The following is a 21,796-nucleotide window of genomic DNA, read 5'->3' on the forward strand; positions in this document are numbered from 1 at the left end:
AGCATAGTAGGACTGAGACTCAAATTCCACACGCTCATTTAGTTCTCACTTGTTTAAATTCATACCTTGCCAAAATTAAAAGAGATATAAATCTTGTTAAGAGAAAGCAAATATTCATGTTAAAAATCAAGAGTTGGGTAAAAGAATTTCATGGACTAAAACCCCAATTTAATGTATGGAAATTAAGAAGTTCAGTGGAAGCTTTCCTCACTGATGAATTTGACAAGTAGGTGGTTAGTTGAATAAGTTGGTTAAAGTGAGGAATCATTAAAAAATGATACATACATTATCTTAAACACTGCATTTTAACTTAAAGCACAGAAGTGCATGTTCATTCTACCATCTTTTAATTTTGGGCAAAGCATTTTTATGGTATGGTTTCCTTGACCGAAGTTCTACATCTTTCTTGATTATATCACATCTGTAAAGCATCATCTGTGATTTTTAGTTTCAGTTTCTTTAAAGTAGAATAGGAACATTAGATCTTAGTGAACTAGTCTAAAGGTAAAAATATTTCTAGGCTTTTATGATATTTTTCCCTCTAAGAATTTTTTTTAGCATTTTCTCAGGCAGTTTTATTGTCTCTCAAAAGCTTATGATCCAGTTTTTGAAATGTTTTTCTTTGTGCTTTCATATTTCATCAGATTATATACTTTTTAATTTAAATTTTCTAATTATAATAAAAAGAACAACTTGCATGAACAGAAACAAAACTGACTCTGAATCAGTATATACATACTTGGCTTGTATACTAGGGAATAGGCTACTAGCTTTGTGCATTCTGTGTATTTTGGTTATTAGTGTATTTTACAGCAGGAATGGGCAGCTTGTTGTCCAGTTAAATTGGAATAGGTTAAGAGAGCTAATGCATGTATGGGATAACTTCTAATAGTAAAGATTTTGTGTAAGCATAACTACCTCCCCCAACAGTGTATTTACATTTTGAGGATTTTTTTAGGGTTTAAGAAGTTTATGTGTGTTCTGTTCTTTCATTTTTGAAATACTGTGTTTTCTAAGAAATTTTATTTACATATTCTTTGAATAGAAGAAAGCAATGAAATATATATTGCTTAAATCACACAGATTTGATTGCTAAGATGAAATGAGATTAATCTAGGAATAAAAATATTTTATTGATTGAGACTGAAATATTGTATTATGTCATTAGAATCAACAAAATAATACGATTTTATAAACATAGTTATGTTGAATGTATGGTAAAGATTTTTATAATAATGTGTTAAGTACAATATCATGTTAACATTTCATTTAATTTCCTTAAGATATGGGTCTTTTCCCATTTTACAGATGTAGAAATTGATTCAGAGTCTAAGTAACGTGCTTAAAGCCATACATGTATTAAATGGCAGGCTGGGGTTTGAACTTAGGTGTCTCTGATTCTAAAGTGTATAAACTGTATCATTGTAAACTTTTAAAAAAAACTTACTTTGGGTTGTGTATGTCTTATTTTAGATGAAGAAAATAGTTTACATGTGGTAGTGAACTGTGGAGAAGCATTACTGAAGAATAACACTTATTGGCCTCTTGTCAGTGATTTTATTAATATCCTTTCTCATCAAAGTGTGGCTAAGAAATTTTTGGAGGACCATGGCTTGTTAGTTACATGGATGAACTTTGTATCTTTCTTTCAAGGTATGAATTTTACTTCTTTAGTTAATTTCTTTAGTTTACAAAATGCCTAATGTGGAACTATCAAACACTAATTAAGAGATAATAGCGTATCATTCAGGTTACATGTAAAATGTCTCATTTGAATTAATTGACATTTGTAAGTACTTTAATAAAGAATTCATGAAGAGAATTCTTTATTATCAGAGAGTTATGAAAAATGTCAAAATATTAAAAGGAGAATAAGAATATAATTTTCTAAAAGTATTTTAAACCATTCATCTGGAAGTTTCTGTTTTCCAAGAAGTTTCATAATGCTTTCATAAAAATTTCAACTAACGTCAATTAAAAGTTTTGACTTTTTTATTTAATATATTTAATGTTATATAAGAAAGAGCCAATTTACAAAGTATTTCTAAGAAAACCTAGTTTGTAATTCCAAAAGGACTAGATTGTTTTATTTTTAATAATTTACTTATTTTTATACATATTGCCATTCGTGTGTATATCAGAATGCATTTGGTACTAGGAAATATTTTACTTGATTTTTAATACGAAATCTTGTTTTCACTTAGCAAGGCTTATATATGTTTTAATTTTTGCAAGGTATGAATTTAAACAAGCGAGAACTAAATGAACATGTGGAATTTGAGTCTCAGACCTACTATGCTGCCTTTGCTGCTGAACTTGAGGCCTGTGCACAGCCAATGTGGGGGCTTTTGTCACATTGTAAAGTTAGGGTATGTTAATTTTTGTTAATTTCTATATTTACCTTTAAAATAATTAAGAAAAAAGATGTGAAAACATTGATTTGTTTACTTGTATTTGATGATATTGCAATGTTTAATTCTGAACTCAGCTCTGAAAGCTGACTTGAGACAGTAGGTATTATTCTTACGCAGGTGAGAATTGATTTTTATTATCAGATCCTTCCAACCTTTCCTTGTTGTGAGTATAAATATCTATGCTCATCTTTATTGTTTTTTTATCCATTATCAGTTAGTTGCCTAATTTGTCTTGTCTTTCAAGGGATGAGGATAGTTCTTGATAAAGTTTACACTTCTAAGGTTCCAAGCACAAAATCAGTATACATTTCATACAAATTCCAATTGTTTATAAAAAAAATCTCTGGGTAACATGGCAGTCACATAAATTCTTATAATTGGATAAGAAAATGCTTATTTGTAATTTCATGTATTTATGTATTTCTATACAAATATATATTTTGCTTTTTTATTTTGAAGTATTGGTTTGATGGATCCTTGGACAGTCCAGAAAAATGGAATCCCTTGATCCTTAAACTAAGGACTTGACTAAGATTTTGCTATATGGATACCATGAAGTCTTGCTTGCTAGCCTGTACCAGTATGCATGCTGGACAAGATACTATAGAGGAAATATTTTGAAACCCTGGGTTCTGGTTGGGCTCTGCCTGTTTCTACTTAGGTGACTTGGTCAACTCATTTTAAACTATTTGAACTTCTCAGTCTCAGTCTTTTTCATTATTTAAAATAAATAAGTAAATAAAAAACAAAATGAAGGCTAGCAAAGTTTGTCCTTCACAGGGTTATTATGAGGCACTCTTCCCTATACTCTTCAAGAACCTGTGTTTCTTTAAGCAGATTTATATTTTCTGTCATGACTTCAGCTATTCTCTAAATGCAAAGACTCACTACTTTGTTACAGTCTAGCCAGGTTCAAATTTCCAACATCTCTGGTTACTCTTGTAGCTCTCCTTATAGGTACATGTTTTCTCAGGTCCTTAACTAACTTTTTAAAATCATCTGTTCATACTGTGTCCTTTATATTATTTAATGGTATCTTAAATGATACAATTATCTAATATAGAAAGCTTTCCCCCTTTCTGTACCAGCTTTGTTCAACCTGTATCAGATGCCATGAATCCTGTCTTCCATTACAGAAATGTCTCCCTCTCACTTCTTTCCTTTCTCTTAATTTATTTCTCTATATTTAAAAAATCTGGGTTATTAAGGCAATTTCTTAACTCGTTTACCTGCTGCAAGATTCTTCCTACTGTAATCTGTCCCATTACTTAAGTTATTTATCCAAGTTCTGTGGAGATATCTTTTTTGCTTAAAAATCACTCAGCTTCTAATCTGTATCCAAGATAATGTCTTGAGTTTTCTACAGAAACATTTAAGATTCTACACAATTTTCCCTGAACTTGTTTCATAATTCACCTTCCTACACTATGCCCTCTACCTCCATGCCTTCATTGGATTACTGTTCCTCAGGATGCAACGTTCTTTCTTTTCTTTTCTTTTTTATTTTAGCATAGTCATGTCTTTTTACTAAAAATTTTCAAAACACAAGGTCTGTCCAGAAAGTATTCAGCCATGTAGTATGAAAAATAGAGACATCTATTGAAGAAGATACAAGAAACATTGTACATAGGACAATAATACCTCAGTCTCCTTCAAAGTAGGCCCCTGGGGACCTCATACAATTCTTCTAGTTGCCATCAGCTGCCCCATTGTATTTTCCTGAATCTCATTGATGATGTGAAATCTCTTCCCTTTCAAAGATGATTTTATTTTTGGAAAAAGCCAGAAGTCTCAGGGTGCCAAATCTGGGTTATAGAGGGGCTGAGTCACCTGGGTGATTTGATGTTTCACCAAAGAACTCCTCACAAGACATGATGTGTGAGCAGGCACATTGTCATGATGAAGCCGCCAATCAGCAGTTGCCCATAGCTGCAGCCTTCTGAATCATCGGAATAGTTTCCGTGGAGGAATGTTCAAGCTTAACACAAAGTTTGATGTAGATTTGTTGCTCTGCTCGCTCATTTTGAATGAGATGGCCACACAGTACACATGCTCACTCAAGGGCATGTACCACCCTCAATGACTAGTTCACGCATGCACATTGCAGTCCACTCTCCTTGGCTGCCAGGTTACATTGCTGTTGCACAAACTGTTCTCATTATATTAACAGTGGTGGACTTTTTCTGAACAGAGCTCGTATATGGTTTTTTTAACCTATACACAAACACTTCTAAACATAAATACCAAATTCAGGATAAATTTAAGAAGCCAACAATATAGAAGAAAAGACCAGTTACTAGTTTTTACAAATCATCATCTGAATTTCTTCTCTGGACATTCAACTTGACATGTTACTCTAAATATCCCATGTCACATGTTCCATAGAGTGTTCCTGTAGGATTCTGAAATAATCAATAACTATACTTCTCATTAAAGATGGGCCCTGTCATCTCTACTTTGACACAGAGCAATCTGGGTCATCTTCTGGATATTGGGAGGAAAGTGTGGTAGAAGTTTGCCTGGGCCAGGAGCTTTCTTTTTCTTCATCTTTGCATTTCTCATATTCATTCTTTGATGCTGAGGGTTCCTCACATGATGCAGCTGTTTCACTGATCTCTTGATAATCTTTATTCTATTTCAGTTGGCTGAGTTGAGACAGGTTTTCTTGCTGTTTTGTTTCTTTAGAACATGTGAGAGGTGTGGGAGGACTTGTTTCCTCTATGTTTCTCCTGGCCCTCTCTCCTGTGTAGCCTACTGCTTCCAGCCTCCAGTTTTGTCTTTTCCTGATCCTCCTTTTCTTTCTCCTCCTCTTCTTTCTCCTCCTCTTCTCCTTCATTTTCATTAGAGTTGGGGGGAGTTCAGGATCCTTGGGAGGGGGATAAGTTCCCTACTGTTCCAGTTTTTAATTTGAATTTGCTTACTCCTTTTATGGCACCAAAGGGAGGCAATATAAGATTTTTAGCTTTGTTTTCAGCATCTGTAGTCTGACTTTTCAGTCTTTTTTAGTTCTAGAATCTCTGCTGGCTTTACAAATTTTATCAACCCCTTGTTTCTGCTGTTCTTTCCTCAGTTCAAAGTTCTCAGGTGAAGTTCCTTCCAGGACACACCATCTAATGCACTCCTTGATTTCTTTTATGTGACATGAATGCATCTAAAGAGTCCTGAGATGGTCACTCTGAAAGAGTTTTACTTAAGGCTTTTAGTCTCTCAAAATTTCAGAGTTCCCTTTCAGCATCATTTAACTTGGCAACCAACGATTCAGAGGTCTCTGGCTCCCCATCCATCTTCCCTGCCTTCTTCATTCGGTTCAGATGCTTCTCATCCAGGCCAGTCCAATCAAGAAATGTGTCATCATCACTATCAGAAGTCTTCCTCTTCCCAGCTCTTCACTTTCCTTTTCCAAGATGCTGCATCCTGCCGCAGCAATCCCAAAGTATTGAGATTCAATAAGCTTCCAGTAAGCACTGGATCATTGCTTCTTTTTTCTTTCCTGAGTTAATGGCCTCAGCCACCAGTTGTTTTTGGGTGCAGCTTCTCCCATTCCCCCAGGTGCAGCCCATTTTCTCATCTTTACTAGTGATATCTATTCCTCACATTCATCTGAGTCTTCTCGTAGCATCTTCTCCAGCACCATTCGATGCATCTTGCGCAATTCCTTTAATTGTACTACTGTCAACACAGATTCTGAATGCCTTTCATTCTTCCTTCCGTTCCTGAAGAAGAAAGAGCCAGGTACTGCCACAGAAGAGAAGAACATGCCTGACATGGAATGCGGATTTTGTTGAGAAAGGTGTTGTGGGTGCTTCCCAGATTCTAGAGGTAGAAGCCAGGCTTGTGGCTGTTGCATTCTCTGTTGAGGCTGGTTGCCCCGTGCTGTAGCATGGCATGGTGCCCAGACACCTAAGGGTGCTCCAAAAACACGTTGCAGTTAGACAGCCTCCTGAAAAGGTAGTCACTGGTCCCTTTCAAGCTATGGGTGCCAAGGATCTTGCCACTCTTCAGGGTCTGTAGGCTGTAGCGGTTTGTGGTGGGGCCACCCCATGACAGCTCTTGGTAAGGGGGAGCCCAGGCCAAGCTGCTGGGAGGGTAGCAACTGTGGGGGGCTGCCTTCAGTGTTATTTCTTGATTTCCATGCTTTTGTTCAGGCTCGTCCCTTTTTTGGCATATGCTTTCTCATTTTTTTTGCTCAGTACAGTGCTTCTGCATGGAAGTCATCTGGGAAGCTTTAAAATTACATGTGCCTAACCCCCACTGTCAGAGTTTTGATTTTTTAAAATTTTATTTTAGAGACATAGAGGAAGTGAGAGAAAGAGAGAGAGAGATACAGAACAAGACGTCAGTTTGTTTTTCCACTTATTTATGCATTCATTGGTTGATTTTTACATGTGCCCTGACTGGGATTGAACCTGTAACCTTGGCATATGAGGGTGACACTAACCAACTGAGCTACCAGGCCAGAGCCAGAGATTCTGATTTAATTGATGTGCAGTAGGATCTCAGCAGTGATCCTAATCAGCATGAAGAACTACTGATATTAGCTCTTCCAAAATTGTACTCATAAGATTCAGCTGGTATGTAATCTGCTCATTTAGGTTCTTTTAGTCAGATTTATGATTTTTATAATACTTTGTTTGATCTCTACTGAGGCATTTATTAAAAAAGTAGAATATGAGGTTTGTTTATTCATTCAAAAATATTTATTAAATATTCCAGCACTATTCTGTGCTAGATACTATTGTGATGCTTGGGTTTTTTATATTGAACCAAATAGATATTATTCTTGCTTTCATGGAGTAGTCTGATAGAGGAGATTGACACATAGATTTATTTTGTAAACTTTTCTAAGTACTCTATAGGATAGTAACATATTGCTGTGACAGTAACGAATGTGGAGACTGATTAGATTTAAGAATCCTGAAGGCATTTCTGAAAATGAAGGAGCCAGCTATGTGAACAATAAAATTGGGGTTAATCAGGTAGTAGGAGAGAGAGACTGGAATAGCCTACCTCCAGTGATTGATACTTTTAATGAATTTGTGGCTGGAGCCACAGAGTGGAACATGGACTTGGAGAGGCAGGCAAGGATCAGATTATTAAAGCAGGTCCTTATAGGTCATATTAATGAACCCTGGATTTAATTTTAAGAAGAAGCCAGTGAAGGTTTTTTTAAAAGATTTTATTTTATTTTTTATTTATTTTTAGAGAGAGGGAAAGGGAGGGAGAAAGAGAGGGAGAAAGAGAAACATCAATGTGTGGTTGCCTCTCACGTGTCCCAACTGGAGACCTGGCCTGCAACCCAGGCATGTGCCCTGACTGGGGATCAAACCAATGACCCTTTGGTTTACAGACCGGTGCTCAGTCCACTGAACCACATCAGCGAGGGCAGCAGTGAAGATTTTTAAACAGAGACTGGGTGCGATCAGATTTATATTTAAAAGATCATTGTAGTTGTTGGGAAGACTGATTGTGGGGAGGGTGAGGAGCATTAAGACTAGAAGCAAATAAACCAATTAAGATGCTGTGATAACCTAGATAGGAAATTCAGATTTGAAATTGAATGTGTATTTAAGATATTTTTAGATATTGAAAATATCTTGGAGGTACAATCAGTAGGCTTAGATGGATTATATGTTGTTGAAGAGTGAGAGAGAAAGACTTGGGTAACTATGTACTGAGATAGAAAAGATTGATAGAAAAAGCAGGTTTAGAGAGATTAGAATTAGTTTTGGATATGTTAAGTTTGAGATGCCTATGAAACATCCAAGTGGAAATAGTGAATAGGCAGTTGAAATATATGAGATGGAACGAGTTGCAATATATGGCTATATGAGTCTTGTGTTCAGAAGAGAAGTCTGGACTAAGGTTATAAATTTTAGACCCTTGGGGAATGTAGATGATACTTATCATCGGCCACAGGATGAGATAAAGTAGGAAAAGAGCAGCGGACCCCGAAGAAAGAACTAACATTTAGGTATGGAGGGAAAGGAGAAAAACCAGAATTCAGTATGTGTTATTTAAGCCAACAGAAGACAGTGATTTAGCAGGGAAGATTGATGCGATCCTGATATGAAAAGACATTATTTTAGGAGGATTATTCTGACAACTATTTTGGGGATGATTTTGGGTTATGAAGCTTGAGTTATATAAAAAATGAGAAATTGTTTCCAGGCAGTAGTTTTATTTTTTTAGTCTCGGAAGGCCAGGATTGCAATGTGTTAAGATTCCCTTAGGCTATGATGTGGGAGAACGGAGAGAAAGCAAGCTCATGTTGTCCTGGTGGTATCTGAGAGTACTTTCTCAGCTCAGGGAGTATCTCATTTCTAGATAAAATGTTCTCTTGAGTATGCCAGGAATTGCTCTTTTCACTATATTCTTTTTGTTATATTCTTATTTAATCCTCATAGCATCTTATGAAGTAAATAATCTTTCTGTCATAGGTTAACTAACTTCCCCAAGTTCACACAGCTACTAGTGAAAACTGAAAACAAATCCATTTGATTTCAGAACCAGTGCTCTTTATCACTTTGTTTTAATTGTCTCTTAAGCAAGAATGTCTTTAGCAGCAGTGTTATCAGGTTTTAGAAATGTAAACTAGAATAATGACTTATTTAAAGTTAAAAAAGCTATTTCTTTGTGTTTATATTCTCTAATTATGAAATTGAAAACTAAAAGATTTAAAAAACCCCTAAAAGATTAGCAATCAAAAAGGGAAATTAGCCTAATAGCTTACTTTGTATGATTGTCCTGAAAGCTGTTTTGTTTTTGAAAATGGTAAGAGCCAGTTAAACAAGTAATACTACGTTGATTAATAACAAATAGAGTGGGTAAAGCATGGCTCATTTCTAGAATAGTATTAATTTTTGCTTTTTGAACAAAATAAAATAAGCTATAAAATCTCTATCTAGTGGCACCTTTGGGTCACTGCAGACAAGACAGAAGCATTTTACATACATTATTTCATTTGCTTCTTCATAACAGTACTAGGTGGTGGTAGTATTAATTCCCATTTTAACATAGGGAGAAATGGTGACTCATAAAATTAAAGTGATTTGCCAGAGATGATAAAACTAGCAAGTAGTTAGCATGCATACTGAATTTTTTTGGATGGGTGTATTAGTGATGGGGAGAGGGGAGAGAGATGATCTGAACAGATTATTAAATATGCTGTGTTTAGGAATGGAATTAAGTGGCCACCTTTTAAAAAAGTCTTGAATACCCAGTTTTCAAATTGTTCTCCAGAAGGATTCAGTTAGTTTACACTAGTGTCAAGAAGGTATGTATAATGATACTGTTTTGCCCAAACACTTGATAAAATGGGAGACATTTGGTTTTAGAAGTTTCTTTATTCATCAGTTATCTGCCAGTTTAGTTTGGTTATGACAGATTATTTATGGTAACTTACAAGAGCCATTCATTTTTTCCCATAAGAGATAAGGAACAGATTGTGTAAAATATTTTTATAAAGATAGATAATCTATGGGATAGATTGAACAGGGTGAATATTGGCAAGGAAACTAGATAACTGATATTTGGTCTGGATGGTAGCAGAAATAAGTGGAAATAGGAGTGAACTTATGTGATAATATCAAGGAAGAATTAGCAGGACATGGAGACTGAGCAGGATGAAGGAAAAGTCAACAATGAATATGAGACTTAGTTTTCTTTAAAGGCCCAGAGTAATTTACATATGTAAAAATACATTTATATATAATATGTTTAAAATTCAAATAAAATAAAATTCACCATTTTAATTTTTTAAAGTATACAGTTCACTACTTTATAGAGTTGTGCAACCATTACCACAAATTCCAGAACATAATCCTGAATCCATATACCTCCCAATTGCAACCTCTTCTCATTCCCTGGAAACCACTGAACTCCCTTCTGTCTGTATGAATTTACCTAATCTGGACATTTCATATAAATGGAATCATACAATATGTGGCCTTTTGTCTTTGGCTTCTTTCACTTAGTATAATGTTTTCATATTTCAACTGCATTATAACAAATATCAATCAGTACTTTATTTCTTTTTATGGCTGAATAGTATTCCATCACATAGATATAGCAATTTTACTTGTTCGTTCATGGACTGATTGCATTTTTTGGCTACTGTCAATAATGCTTCTGTGAACATTATATGCTTTTTAAAAAAATAATCACTTGAGGATATGTTTATTGATTTCAGAGAGAAAGGAAGGGGTTGGGGAGGCGGAGAGAAAAGGGGAGAGATAGGGAGAGAGAAAGAGAGAGAAGGAAAGAAAAAGAAATCGATGTCAGATAGAAACATTGGTTGGTTGCCTCCTGCACATGCCCTGACCAGGCATAAAATTTAAACATAAAATTTACCTCTTTAACCATTTTTAGGTGTTCAATTCATTGACATTAAGTACATTTACAATGTTGTGCAAGTATGATCACTATTCATTTCCAGAACATTTTCTCATCCCAAAAGAAACTCTGTACCTATTAAAAAGTAAATTAGAGAACTTAATTATTTTTGAGATGTCTTGAAATGGAACCTAGTTTATATTACACAAACCTATTTGAGGTTTGATGCATTTTAAGAAATATATGACAGGTAGAAGATTGCATTTTTTAATTTTTGTAATTGTCACTGAATGATACTATTAGTTTGCAAAGGGGTGATTTCTTGAAATGGCAAATATGGTTATTTTGAAAATGTTTTTTTTACCATTATATATTAATATAGTGCATATAACTTGTTTCTATGTACTGCATATAATTTGAAGTTGAAAATATATACTGAAAACTTATATAACTTATTATTTTAGGAAACTCAAGAATATACTCGGAATGTTGTTAGATACTGCCTCGAAGCTCTTCAAGACTGGTTTGATGCTATTAACTTCGTAGATGAGGTATGTATATTTGTGATATATGTAGAAGCATTTAAGAAAAGAACTGTCAGATCTCATTTGACATTGAAAATAATGAATACCATTTTATAGGACAAGGGAAAGAAATCAGAGTGAATAATAATATTAAGCTTTAAAAAGAGAAATGAAGACCAATTCTTTGACATTTTCCAACAAGTGCATTAATTATGTTTGCTTATTCCTAGAGAAGGGCATACTTTTTTTCTGTGCTTAAATATGTATGTCTCAGTATTTGTCAGGAGTGAATTAGTTTTATTTGGAGAGTTAAAAGTGACATTGCACATATGAATAGGATGGGGGAGATTGATGGAAAGGGTATATTACTAATTATTAATTGCTCAATGTTTTTGTATGACCTTGAAAACAAAGGTGATTGTTGTTAATAATGAATTGAGATGAGTTGGCATAGAACATGCTCTGTATGAATTAAACAAGGGCTTGCTTCTAATTAGGCAAGTTTATTATCAGAAGCCCTTTTTATTCTTCTTATGAAGTGGCGTTACAATATGCCATATGTAGAAGGAAGACCATGTTTTAGACTGCTTCAACACCCGCTCTGATTTCTGAAACCTAGACATATAGAACCTCTGCTCTTTTTTTTTTTTTCCAGAACTGAAACTATACCCATTAAATTTTCCTACTTTTTGTTTCTATGATTTTGACTATGTACCTCATATAAATGGAATCACATAGTATTTGTCTTTTTGTGACTGGCTTTATTTCACCTTGCATAGTGCCTTCAAAGTTCATCCATGTTGTAGCATGTGTGAGAAATATATTCCTTTGGGGGGGGCGGGGAAACATAGTCTTTTATTTATTTATTTATTTATTTAATTTTTTAACTGTATTTTACTGATTATGTTGTTACAGTAGTCCCAATTTTTACTCCCTTTGTACCCCTCTGCCCAGTACCACACTCCCCTCCAGCAATCTCACCTCCCTTAGTTTATGTCCATGGGTCGTGCATATAAGTTCTTTGGCTTCACCCTTTCCTATGTTACTCTTAACTTCCCCCTGTCTATTTTGTACCAACCAATTATTATTCCTAATCCCTGCACCATTTCCTCATCTTCCCCCCCCCCCCCCCGATAACTCTGCAAATGATCCCCATACCTGTGATTCTGTTCCTATTCTGGTTTGCTTAGTTGGGTTTTGTTTTTATTTTTTAGATTCAGTTGTTAGTAGTTGTGAGTTTGTTGTCATTTTAATGTTCATAATTTTGATCTTTTTCTTAAGTAAGTCCCTTTGACATTTCATATAATAATAGCTTAGTGATGATGAGCTCCTTTAGCTTTATCTTGTCTGGGAAGCACTTTATCTGCCCTTCCATTCTAAATGATAGCTTTGCTGGATAGAGTAATCTTGGTTATAAGTCCTTGCTTTTCATCACCTTGAATATCTCTTGCCAGTCCCCTCTTGCCTGCAAAGTTTCTTTTGAGAAATCAGCTAATAGTGTTATAGGAACCCCTTTGTAGGTAACTCTCTTCTTTTCTCTTGCTTCTTTTAAGATTCTCTCTTTATCTTGAACCTTTGGCATTTTAATTATGATGTGTCTTGCTGTGGTCCTTTTTGGGTCTAGCTTAGTTGGGACTCTCTGTGTTTCCTGGACTTGTATGTCTATTTCCTTTGCCAAATTTGGGGAGTTTTCCTTCATTATTTTCTCATATAAGTTTTCAATTTCTTGCTCTTCCTCTTCTCCTGGCACCACTGTGGTTTGGATGTTGGCACATTTAAATTTCTCTCCAGAGTTTCCTTAGCCTCTCCTCATTTTTTACAATTCTTATTTCCTCATTCTGTACTGGTTAACTGTTTTTCTTCCTTATGTTCCAAATCATTGATTTGAACCCCGGTTTCCTTCCCTTTATTGTTGGTTTTGTGTGGATTTTTATTTGTTTCATTTAGCATAGTCGTCACACTTCCCTTATGCGTTTACAGTACTTAAGCATATCTGTCAAGCCTGTGAGCATCTTTATTACCAGTGTTTTGAACTCTGCATCTGTTAGGTTGGCTATCTCCACATCACTTAGTTCTCCCACTAGAACCTTAATTCGTTCCCCCTTTTGGGCCATACTTCTCTGTCTCCTCATCATGACAGGCTCCTATGTTTGTTTGCCTCTGTGTCTTAGGTAGAGCTGTTGCTCCTGTTACATTGTAAGGGGTGGAGCCTTAGCTATTCGTCAGTACAGGGCGACCTGTTTCACCACATTGTGGCGCTGTGTGTGTGGGGGAGGGGTCTGAGTGGGAACAGTGCCACCTGTTGAGCACTCGCCCCTTTTCCAGGCACTTCTCCACTTCCATATGGGACTGGCGCCCCTCTAGCTGCTGCCCTGCCTGTCGTTCCCAGAGTGGGTGGGTCTGCAGATGTTCTAGGACCGTGGGGGCCCTTTAAACAAGTGGACTCTGCTGAGAGACCAGCAGTTTCTTCCTCCGCCCCGGCCCCTACTGGTTTGCACAGTCAGAAGCAATGAAGCTTTTTTTCCCCCTGGCACTGGGACTGTGAGCTGTGCAATCTGGTCTGGTGCTGGGAGCACACCCCAGGTGTCCCTTCTGACTTTTTAAAACGTGTGACTGCACTTTCTGCCGGCCTGCCGCTGCCCCCGCTGCTGCCACCACCACACCGCGTCCTCTCCACCCCGGATCCGCCCCTCTACCTATCTGGATGAGTATTTCTTCTTTATATCTTTGTTTGCTGGACTTCCATGCAGCTCGATTTTCTGGAACTGCTGGTTGTCTCTAGTTTTGAGGTAGTTGTATTCCTTCTTAGTGTGGAAGGAGATGCAGCGTGTCTGTCTAGGCCTTTATCTTGGCCGGAAGTCCTGAAATTTTTTCCTTTTTATGGAAGGCAAACTTATATTTACTAGAATAACTTACTATAGATTTTTTTATTCACATATTGAGTAGGATGTTATTCTCATTGGTTTTGAAAAACTTTCAGAGGTGGTGACATACTGCAGCTCTTTATAACTTAAAAAAATTTTTTATTCATTTATTTTTAGAGAGAGGAGGGGACGGAGAAAGAGAGAGCACCTCTTGTGTGCCCCAACTGGGGACCTGACGTGCAATCTAGGCATGTGCCCTGACTGGGAATTGAACCAGTGACCCTTTGGTTTGCAGGCTGGCACTCAATTCACTCAGCAATACCACCAGGGCTCTTTATAACTTTTTATGGATACCACATTAAGATAATTAAATGAATGTTCTGGATAAGATTTTTTAATATGAAAAAACTTCACTAAAATTTATAAAAGCATTAAAAACAAATAATACCTTTCAGTTTTTAATTTTACTTATTTGTTTAAGAAAGACAACTATTGTGTACTTTTGCCCTATAATGATGGTGTGACCCATGGGATTCACAGATTTAAATACAAATTACATAATATTCATAAGGATGCCAAAAGTCCTTAACATATGGTGTACTAAATTTTCTTATGGAGGCTGTATATTCAGCATTGATATGCGGAGCATCTCATTCATCTTCTGAAGGAATCTAAGGAAGCACTTCACCTGTACTCAATTTAGGACTATAGTCAGAGCCTCTTTACACTCTGAGTATAACAGTGGAGTCCAGACCAGCTCATTCTACTTGTTAGGAAGTTACTTAAGTTTTCTAAGCTTGAATTTCCTTATTTATAAAATGGGAATATTAATAGTTTTACTCCATGGGTTTTGGGGGAGGATTAAATGGGGTAATATGAATAAAGTGAGGGACTGGCACATGGTAAGTACTCAATGACTGTTAGCTGCAATTATTGTTCTTATTACTATTATGTGTTTGGTATGCATGCCTTTAAAGATTCCCAAATGGCCTGCTGTAAAGGGACAGCTCTCTCCTCTCTTGTTGTGTGCTAGATGCTTCAGAGGATTCAGAGTTAAGGAGTATACAATTTCTGCCTTCAAGGAACTTGAATTATTTAGGTGTTTAAAGTGGAATAATTTTATCTACAGTAGTTTTTTAAAGCTGTATCTTCTAAAATTTTAAGTTTTGATTTAAAAAGTATAGGAATAAAAAATATAGGAATAAATCAAGGTGAAAGTGTGGATTTAGCATTTTAAAACCTTCTTTGAACTTACGTAAAACATTCCTTGACTTGTGAATTTTGTTTGTTTATTCCAGCCAGCACCAAACCAAGTCACTTTTCATCTGCCACTGCATCGTTACTATGCTATGTTTTTGAGTAAGGTAAGACTGGCATTAAACAATTCTTTTTTTTTTTAACGTTATAAAATAAGCATTAAATTAGTAACTTTCTAATTATAATTTTAGGCTGTGAAATGTCAAGAACTAGATTTGGATTCTGTTTTACCAGATCAGGAAATGTTAATGAAACTAATGATTCATCCACTCCAAATTCAAGTACGTATTCAGGTTTTTAAAGCATTTTTAATGGAATCATTTGGTTAAATGAGTCTTCCTTTATTTTATTTTATTTTATTTTACTTTATTTTATTATTTTATTTTAATGCCATTACCATTGTTTTTGTAGCCAAAATGTTTGAAAAAAATTTTAAATTTAGTTTAGTATTTTTGCCAGATTATATTTAGGTATTTTTGCTTTTATGGTGTGATTTATGTTTAGTTACAGTTTTCCCAGGAATTCTTTTCATTATACAAGGGAAACCCACCCCCCAAAAACTCAGAATTATTTTCTGGAAGGCAGACCTCTTATAGTAGAGGCTTCCTCCACTAGGTGAGTGTTCTTCGAGCCAACCCATCTGTATCAGTGTACCAGCTGGTGTTGTTGCGAGAGCCTGTGTTTGGCTTCAGTGAATTTCCTTTTGAAGACTTTCAGCGCATTTGCCATTTCATGATGGGTGATTTATGAGTGCACCTATCACACTGAATTGAGTATTCAGCAGTTTTTGACCAGAAACGGCATGACCCTTATGGCCCACCCTCCCTGTTCACCTGATCTTGCCTTGAGCAACATTTTTTTTGTTCCTCGGATGAAAAAAAAGATCCTCAAAGGGAAACATTTTGCTGATGTGGAAGAGGTGAAACAAAAAAATAGCAGAAGCGAGCATGGTAATGGATTTATGGTGGGCACTTCTCTGTGGGCCTCTCATAGTATACCCATGCCAGAGCACATTGCAACCTCGAACCATTGCCCAGCCTTCTTATCTGTGGGTTGTGAGCACTGAAGGAGGTTGTACAGTAAAAAAAAAAAAAAAAAGCAGAAGCACTAAAAGGCATCAAAATTGATGAGTTCAAAAACTGTTTGAGCCATGGAAAAAATGTCTCGATAGGTGTATCGTATCAAATGGAGAGTACTTTGAAGGTGACTGAAGTTTAAACATGTAAGAATAAATACACAATATTTTATAAATAAATTCTGAGTTCTTTTCGGTCCCCCCTTGTGGTTACTTGTAAAGGAACTCTATAGCACTGTTTTGGGAGTGAGTACACCTAATGGATTTTAGCCTATGTGCCACCACTATTATTCATGTTGTTTGGGGTAATTTACCTACTTGAGTCTTAGTTTCCCCATCTATAAAGTGAAAGGAGATAAAAGAGAGAAGAATTAGCCTGTATAATAAGCTCTGTGTTGTTTTTTTGGTTCAAACACCATAATTTTGTGGACCAACCTTTTATTTATGTACATTACAGGGACTTGCACTTCAATTTGTTTTTCTGGAAATTTTACACTTACTTATCATTATTGAACTGTAACTCTGAGGTTTAGGAACAAATAAGAGATGAAGTTATGACTAGGCTAAGTTTTAATTGATATAGGACATAAATACATGAAGAATTAAATGTTAATATAGTAAGAAATTTTATTCTAATCTGACATTGTCTTATCTGCCAGTTATTTGGAAAGTGACTAGTTAGAATTGAATGTTGAGTTAGGGTGAATTAAAAATATAGGTTATATTCATTGACTTTGAACACTTAGCTATGTTTTATGCTTATTCCTGTGTTCTTTAAGCATTATGTATGGCTTTTTTAAGGAGGGAAGAGTTAAATGTGTTACTGATTCTTTATGAAAGATTTCACCATGGAAAGCTAACTCATATAAAATTCCAAAAAAGGGGACTATATAAAGCATTAAATTTTTTAAAAGTATATATTTGAATTCAATATCTTAAACTAACATTAGATAGAATGTCAGCCTAATGCTTGATTCAGTTATATAATATTTTGAAATGATTGTTCAGTATAACACAATTGTGTGAAGACTGAATTTATATGATTTCTTGGTCTAATCTACATAATTTTTATTTTACTAGGCAAGTCTGGCTGAAATCCACAGCAATATGTGGGTAAGAAATGGTTTGCAAATCAAAGGACAAGCTATGACCTATGTGCAGTCTCATTTCTGTAATTCCATGATTGATCCTGATATTTACCTATTACAGGTAAGCCAGCTTGATAATACAGATGTACTTTAGGAGTGTCTCATTTGTACCCGCGGGATTCCAATTTATAGAGGTGACTCAGTGACAATATGGAGAGGTCATTGCTATTGAAAAAAATTATCACTTACATTTCTTAATAGAGGGGAGTATGCCACATCATGCAGGATCACAGAGGAAGCATTAGATTTGTTCAGGAGGCAGAAGCAGGAGTGAAGGGAAATATTGGAGCAGGAACTTTTTTTTTTTTTTTGGTGTTTCTATGGGAAAGGCAAGTCAGGGCAAGGGAAACTTTAGGATTGGCTAATTTGAATAATTTTAGTGGGTTTTTTGGCGTAGAGGCTCTCCCCGGCTATCTGTTACCTGGTCCTGTATTGATATAGGGTAGGGGGAATATTGGCTTAGTGTGTGAGTTAGATAAAAGGGGTGATTGACTTGCATATAAGAGGCTGGCTCCTAAATAAGTTGTTTACTATGTTTAGGAATTCGCTTTCCCCAAGAGGGATAGTCTCTCCCTGGGTCTGTAAGGCCTTCCTAAGATTTCAAAACATAAGATACAGAAAATTAAAAAAAAACAAAAAAACAAACAAGAAAAAATGACTGATATAAGAAGTAAAATTGAATATTGAGAAATAAAAGTTTGTGTCTTTTTTTTTGCCTTTTAAAGGTTTGTGCTTCTAGACTTGACCCTGATTATTTTATTTCATCTGTTTTTGAAAGGTAAGCATAATTTTATTAAGACAAATATTAGGAAGTATTTGAAAATTTAAATTAATTTTGTTTTAACATTCAAAAAATCTGTCTCAAACATTTCTTATAGATTTAAGGTAGTGGATTTGTTGACAATGGCTTCACAACATCAAAACACAGTACTTGATGCAGAGCACGAGAGGTCGATGTTAGAAGGCGCTCTTACATTTCTTGTGATTCTTTTGAGTCTTCGTTTACATTTAGGTAAAAAGCACTAATACTAACACGTACATGGATATTAACTATGTATTCTCTTCCCTTTCTTCTCCCTCCCAGTGTCAGTAACTGGCTTATGGATAAAAGGAAGGAATGTGGACAAATTTAAACAGTGTTTCAAACTTGATATATTATACAATTGATACTCCTTTTAGAATATCCTTTTAAAACCCTTAATTTAAGGGTACTGTAAATTCCAGGGTAGTTAAAATGCAGTTATATTTGTGGCATTGCATTCTTTGCTCTTTAATTTTGGATTCATCTGATTTTTCATAAAACAGCTTAACAAAATATGTGTATAAGTTGTTTCTTTATAATTTATATATTCAGATTTATTAATTCTGTTTTTAATTATTTTAGGAATGTCTGATGATGAGATTCTCAGGGCAGAGATGGTAGCCCAGCTGTGTATGAATGACAGGACACATAGTTCATTACTGGACCTCATATCCTTTTAAAAGTTTAATTTTCTGATAGTTATATGATCTAAATAATAAGCAATTTTTATGGATTAAAGATATATCACTTTTTTGATTAAAAGTTTTTTGAAGTTGAAAAATAGTATGGAGAAAACTCCAGTTGTTTGTTCAACTGTATGTTCAGGGCTAGTGGCAGATGTTTTGCCTCTGATTGTTGGCTCTCAGGGAGCTTTCCTGTGAGGCCTTCGTTAGACCTCTGGATTGGTGGCTCTGGGCACCCAAGGATTTGTATGGCCTTCTGAGACAGCATTAGTGAAAGGACGCTGAACACTTTGTAAAAGGCAGCTAGGTCTACTTTATCTTATAGCCTTGATGGAATTCATGGTTAAAATTTAGATATACCTTATAATTATTGTTGCCAGGATTTTAAACATTCTGAGGATTTTTTCTTAGAATTTAGTTTGAAATCAAGAGGTTTTTAAGGGCAAGGACTATTGTTCACAAGCTTTAAAAACTTATAATTCCTTGTGTAGGACTGAGCATACAATGTACACATTGTTTTGGTTATTGTTAATAAAATTTTAGATAAAAGATAACCATGTTATTTTGTGAAAAAAATTTTGTAAAATTTTGACTACATTTATTTTGAATATTGTGAATATGTTTGGAATAATTTGCTACAATTTTGGAAATAACTTATTGGGATGACTATTTGATAACCTTGAATATTTTCATAAGCAGCATCAATTTGATATTGTTAGATGATTTCTCTGTTTTAAAAAAAAATATTTTATTTATTTTTAGAGAAAGGGGAGGAGAGGAAGAAATAGAGGGCGAGAAACATAGATGCGAGAGAGAAACATTGATGGGTTGCCTCTTGTTCCCACCCCTTTTGGGAACAAACGCACCAACCCAGGCATGTGCCCTGGCTAGGAATTGAACTAGTGACCTTTTGCTTTGTGGGATGGTTCCTGACCAACTGAGCCACACTGGTCAGGGCCGATGATTTCTTTTAATAGTTATATACTGTGTATCACTGCTGAACAGACAGAACAAAAGCATTCTCTGTAACTTTGAATTTAAAGGAATTGTATACTTTAATGTGAAACCAAAGGAAGAGAATTTGTAGTTTTTATGTTTCAAAAATTTGCTTAGCATCTTTTTCTTTTTACTTTGAGGATGATATTTTGTGTTTTTGGAAAAATAACCTTTACTCATGAAAATCTTGGTTAATTTTTTGTCTAATCTCGATTTTCTAAGGAAAAGTACATTTGCAAAATCATGAAAATGGAAATTAAATTTTAAAAAGTTTTATTTTTCCTTTTCTGAAGTTTGATTAATTTTTGGGGGGGTAATATAATTGGGAACTACTTCAGCATATAATTTATTAATAAGCTTCTAGATTAAAAATATTCTAAAAATTCACAGTTAATAAAAAGTTATCAAATTGTTGTATAACCCTCTTGTGGCCAACCTGATATATTACAGCCAATTACTCTGACTTTTTTTAAAGCAAAAAAGCAGACACCAGGATATGTTGGTAAGATTATAAAGCTGGCTTTTAGTAATGAATTTTATTTCTTGACACATACATCATATTCCAGAAAATCCAAATCCCAAAAGTGGCATTATTCCAGGCAGTTATAGCTTTGAATCAGTTTTATCAGCTGTAGCTGATTTTAAGGCTCCTGTTTTTGAACCTGGAGGTTCTATGCAACAAGGCATGTATACTCCTAAAGGTACGTTTATATACATAAACAATCTTTCAAATATCAGTGTTTCCGAAGGTGAGTTATGTATACTAGAATAAATTATTTTGCCTTTATTCAGCTTTGGGTTTTTTCCCCCAACTTTCTTATATAGATATATGTTTTTCTTTTATGGTATACAGTGATATTGCTTCCATTTATTTATATTAAAATAAGGCTTCTTAGATGACTCTAAATTATAAAAGGAACTCTATAATGAACTGTATTTAGTTGAATTTCATTAGTGAACTACCTATAAATAAACCACAACTTATAAAACAAAATATATACTTAAAAACATTTTGAGACTTCTGGTCAAGATGGAGGCATAGGTAAACATGCTTCACCTCCTCTCACAACTACAGCAAAAAAACAAAAACAAAAAAACTAGACTATAAAACATGTATCACCCAGAATCGTCAGAAAATTGAGCTATACGAAAGTCTGACAACCAAGGATTTAAAAGAAGCCACATTCATCCAGATGGGTAGGAGAGGCGGAGACGTGGAGAGGAGAGGTGCAGAGAGGCATGGGGACATGGAGTGCTGTGGAGAAGGGTCCCACATTCATATGTTGTGGATAAAAATTGGGAAGGATTTCTCAGGAGCAAGGGATCCCAGCCCCAGACCAGACCACCCAGCTCAGGGTTCCAGTGCCAGGAAGATAAGCCCCTGTAACTTCTGACTTGAAAAACCAGTAGGGGTTGGGGTAGTGGAAGAAACTGCAGGATTCTCAGGAGACCCCTCTTAAAGGGCCTTTAACAGTCTTAAGGATTATGCAGACCCATGCCCTTTGGGATTCAGCACCAGGGCAATAGCTGGAAGGGCAACAGTGGCATACAGGGAGAAGGTGAAGTGACTGGCAACAGATCAAGTTCTAGGAGACAGCTTTCTCCTAGGCCAAACTCCAGAGGCCAGGGAGTGGCATTGTCTCCTCTCTGAGTGCTCCCCCACAGAGAGCCACAGAACTGTGACATGGGTTGCCCTGCCCAG

The 21,796-nt window shown here is 35.4% G+C and overlaps 1 protein-coding gene, 1 non-coding gene and 1 pseudogene across 7 annotated transcripts in view; 2 read left to right on the forward strand and 1 right to left on the reverse strand.

The window, feature by feature from the left end:
- The window catches only part of UBR3 (ubiquitin protein ligase E3 component n-recognin 3), a 210,608-nt gene that overhangs the window by 65,138 nt on the left and 123,674 nt on the right, over positions 1–21,796 (forward strand). For all 6 annotated transcript variants that reach the window (XM_090280628.1, XM_090280637.1, XM_090280645.1 and 3 more), the window contains exons 9-18: positions 1,474–1,653; positions 2,236–2,369; positions 11,210–11,296; positions 15,432–15,497; positions 15,582–15,671; positions 17,546–17,674; positions 18,339–18,391; positions 18,492–18,625; positions 18,998–19,083; positions 20,654–20,795. In XM_090280628.1, coding sequence (XP_090136754.1) covers positions 1,474–1,653; positions 2,236–2,369; positions 11,210–11,296; positions 15,432–15,497; positions 15,582–15,671; positions 17,546–17,674; positions 18,339–18,391; positions 18,492–18,625; positions 18,998–19,083; positions 20,654–20,795 — 1,101 coding nt within the window. The remainder of the gene's footprint in view (positions 1–1,473; positions 1,654–2,235; positions 2,370–11,209; positions 11,297–15,431; positions 15,498–15,581; positions 15,672–17,545; positions 17,675–18,338; positions 18,392–18,491; positions 18,626–18,997; positions 19,084–20,653; positions 20,796–21,796) is intronic.
- On the reverse strand, positions 4,867–10,231 carry LOC150022202 (kanadaptin pseudogene; annotated as a pseudogene).
- On the forward strand, positions 16,336–16,472 carry LOC150022203 (small nucleolar RNA SNORA42/SNORA80 family). The gene has a single exon (XR_016513691.1). It is a non-coding gene; the product is annotated as a small nucleolar RNA SNORA42/SNORA80 family (small nucleolar RNA).

Source organism: Furipterus horrens, unplaced genomic scaffold (genome assembly GCF_987537825.1).
Source record: "Furipterus horrens unplaced genomic scaffold, mFurHor1.1.pri manual_scaffold_1, whole genome shotgun sequence".
Classification (NCBI taxonomy): domain Eukaryota; kingdom Metazoa; phylum Chordata; class Mammalia; order Chiroptera; family Furipteridae; genus Furipterus; species Furipterus horrens.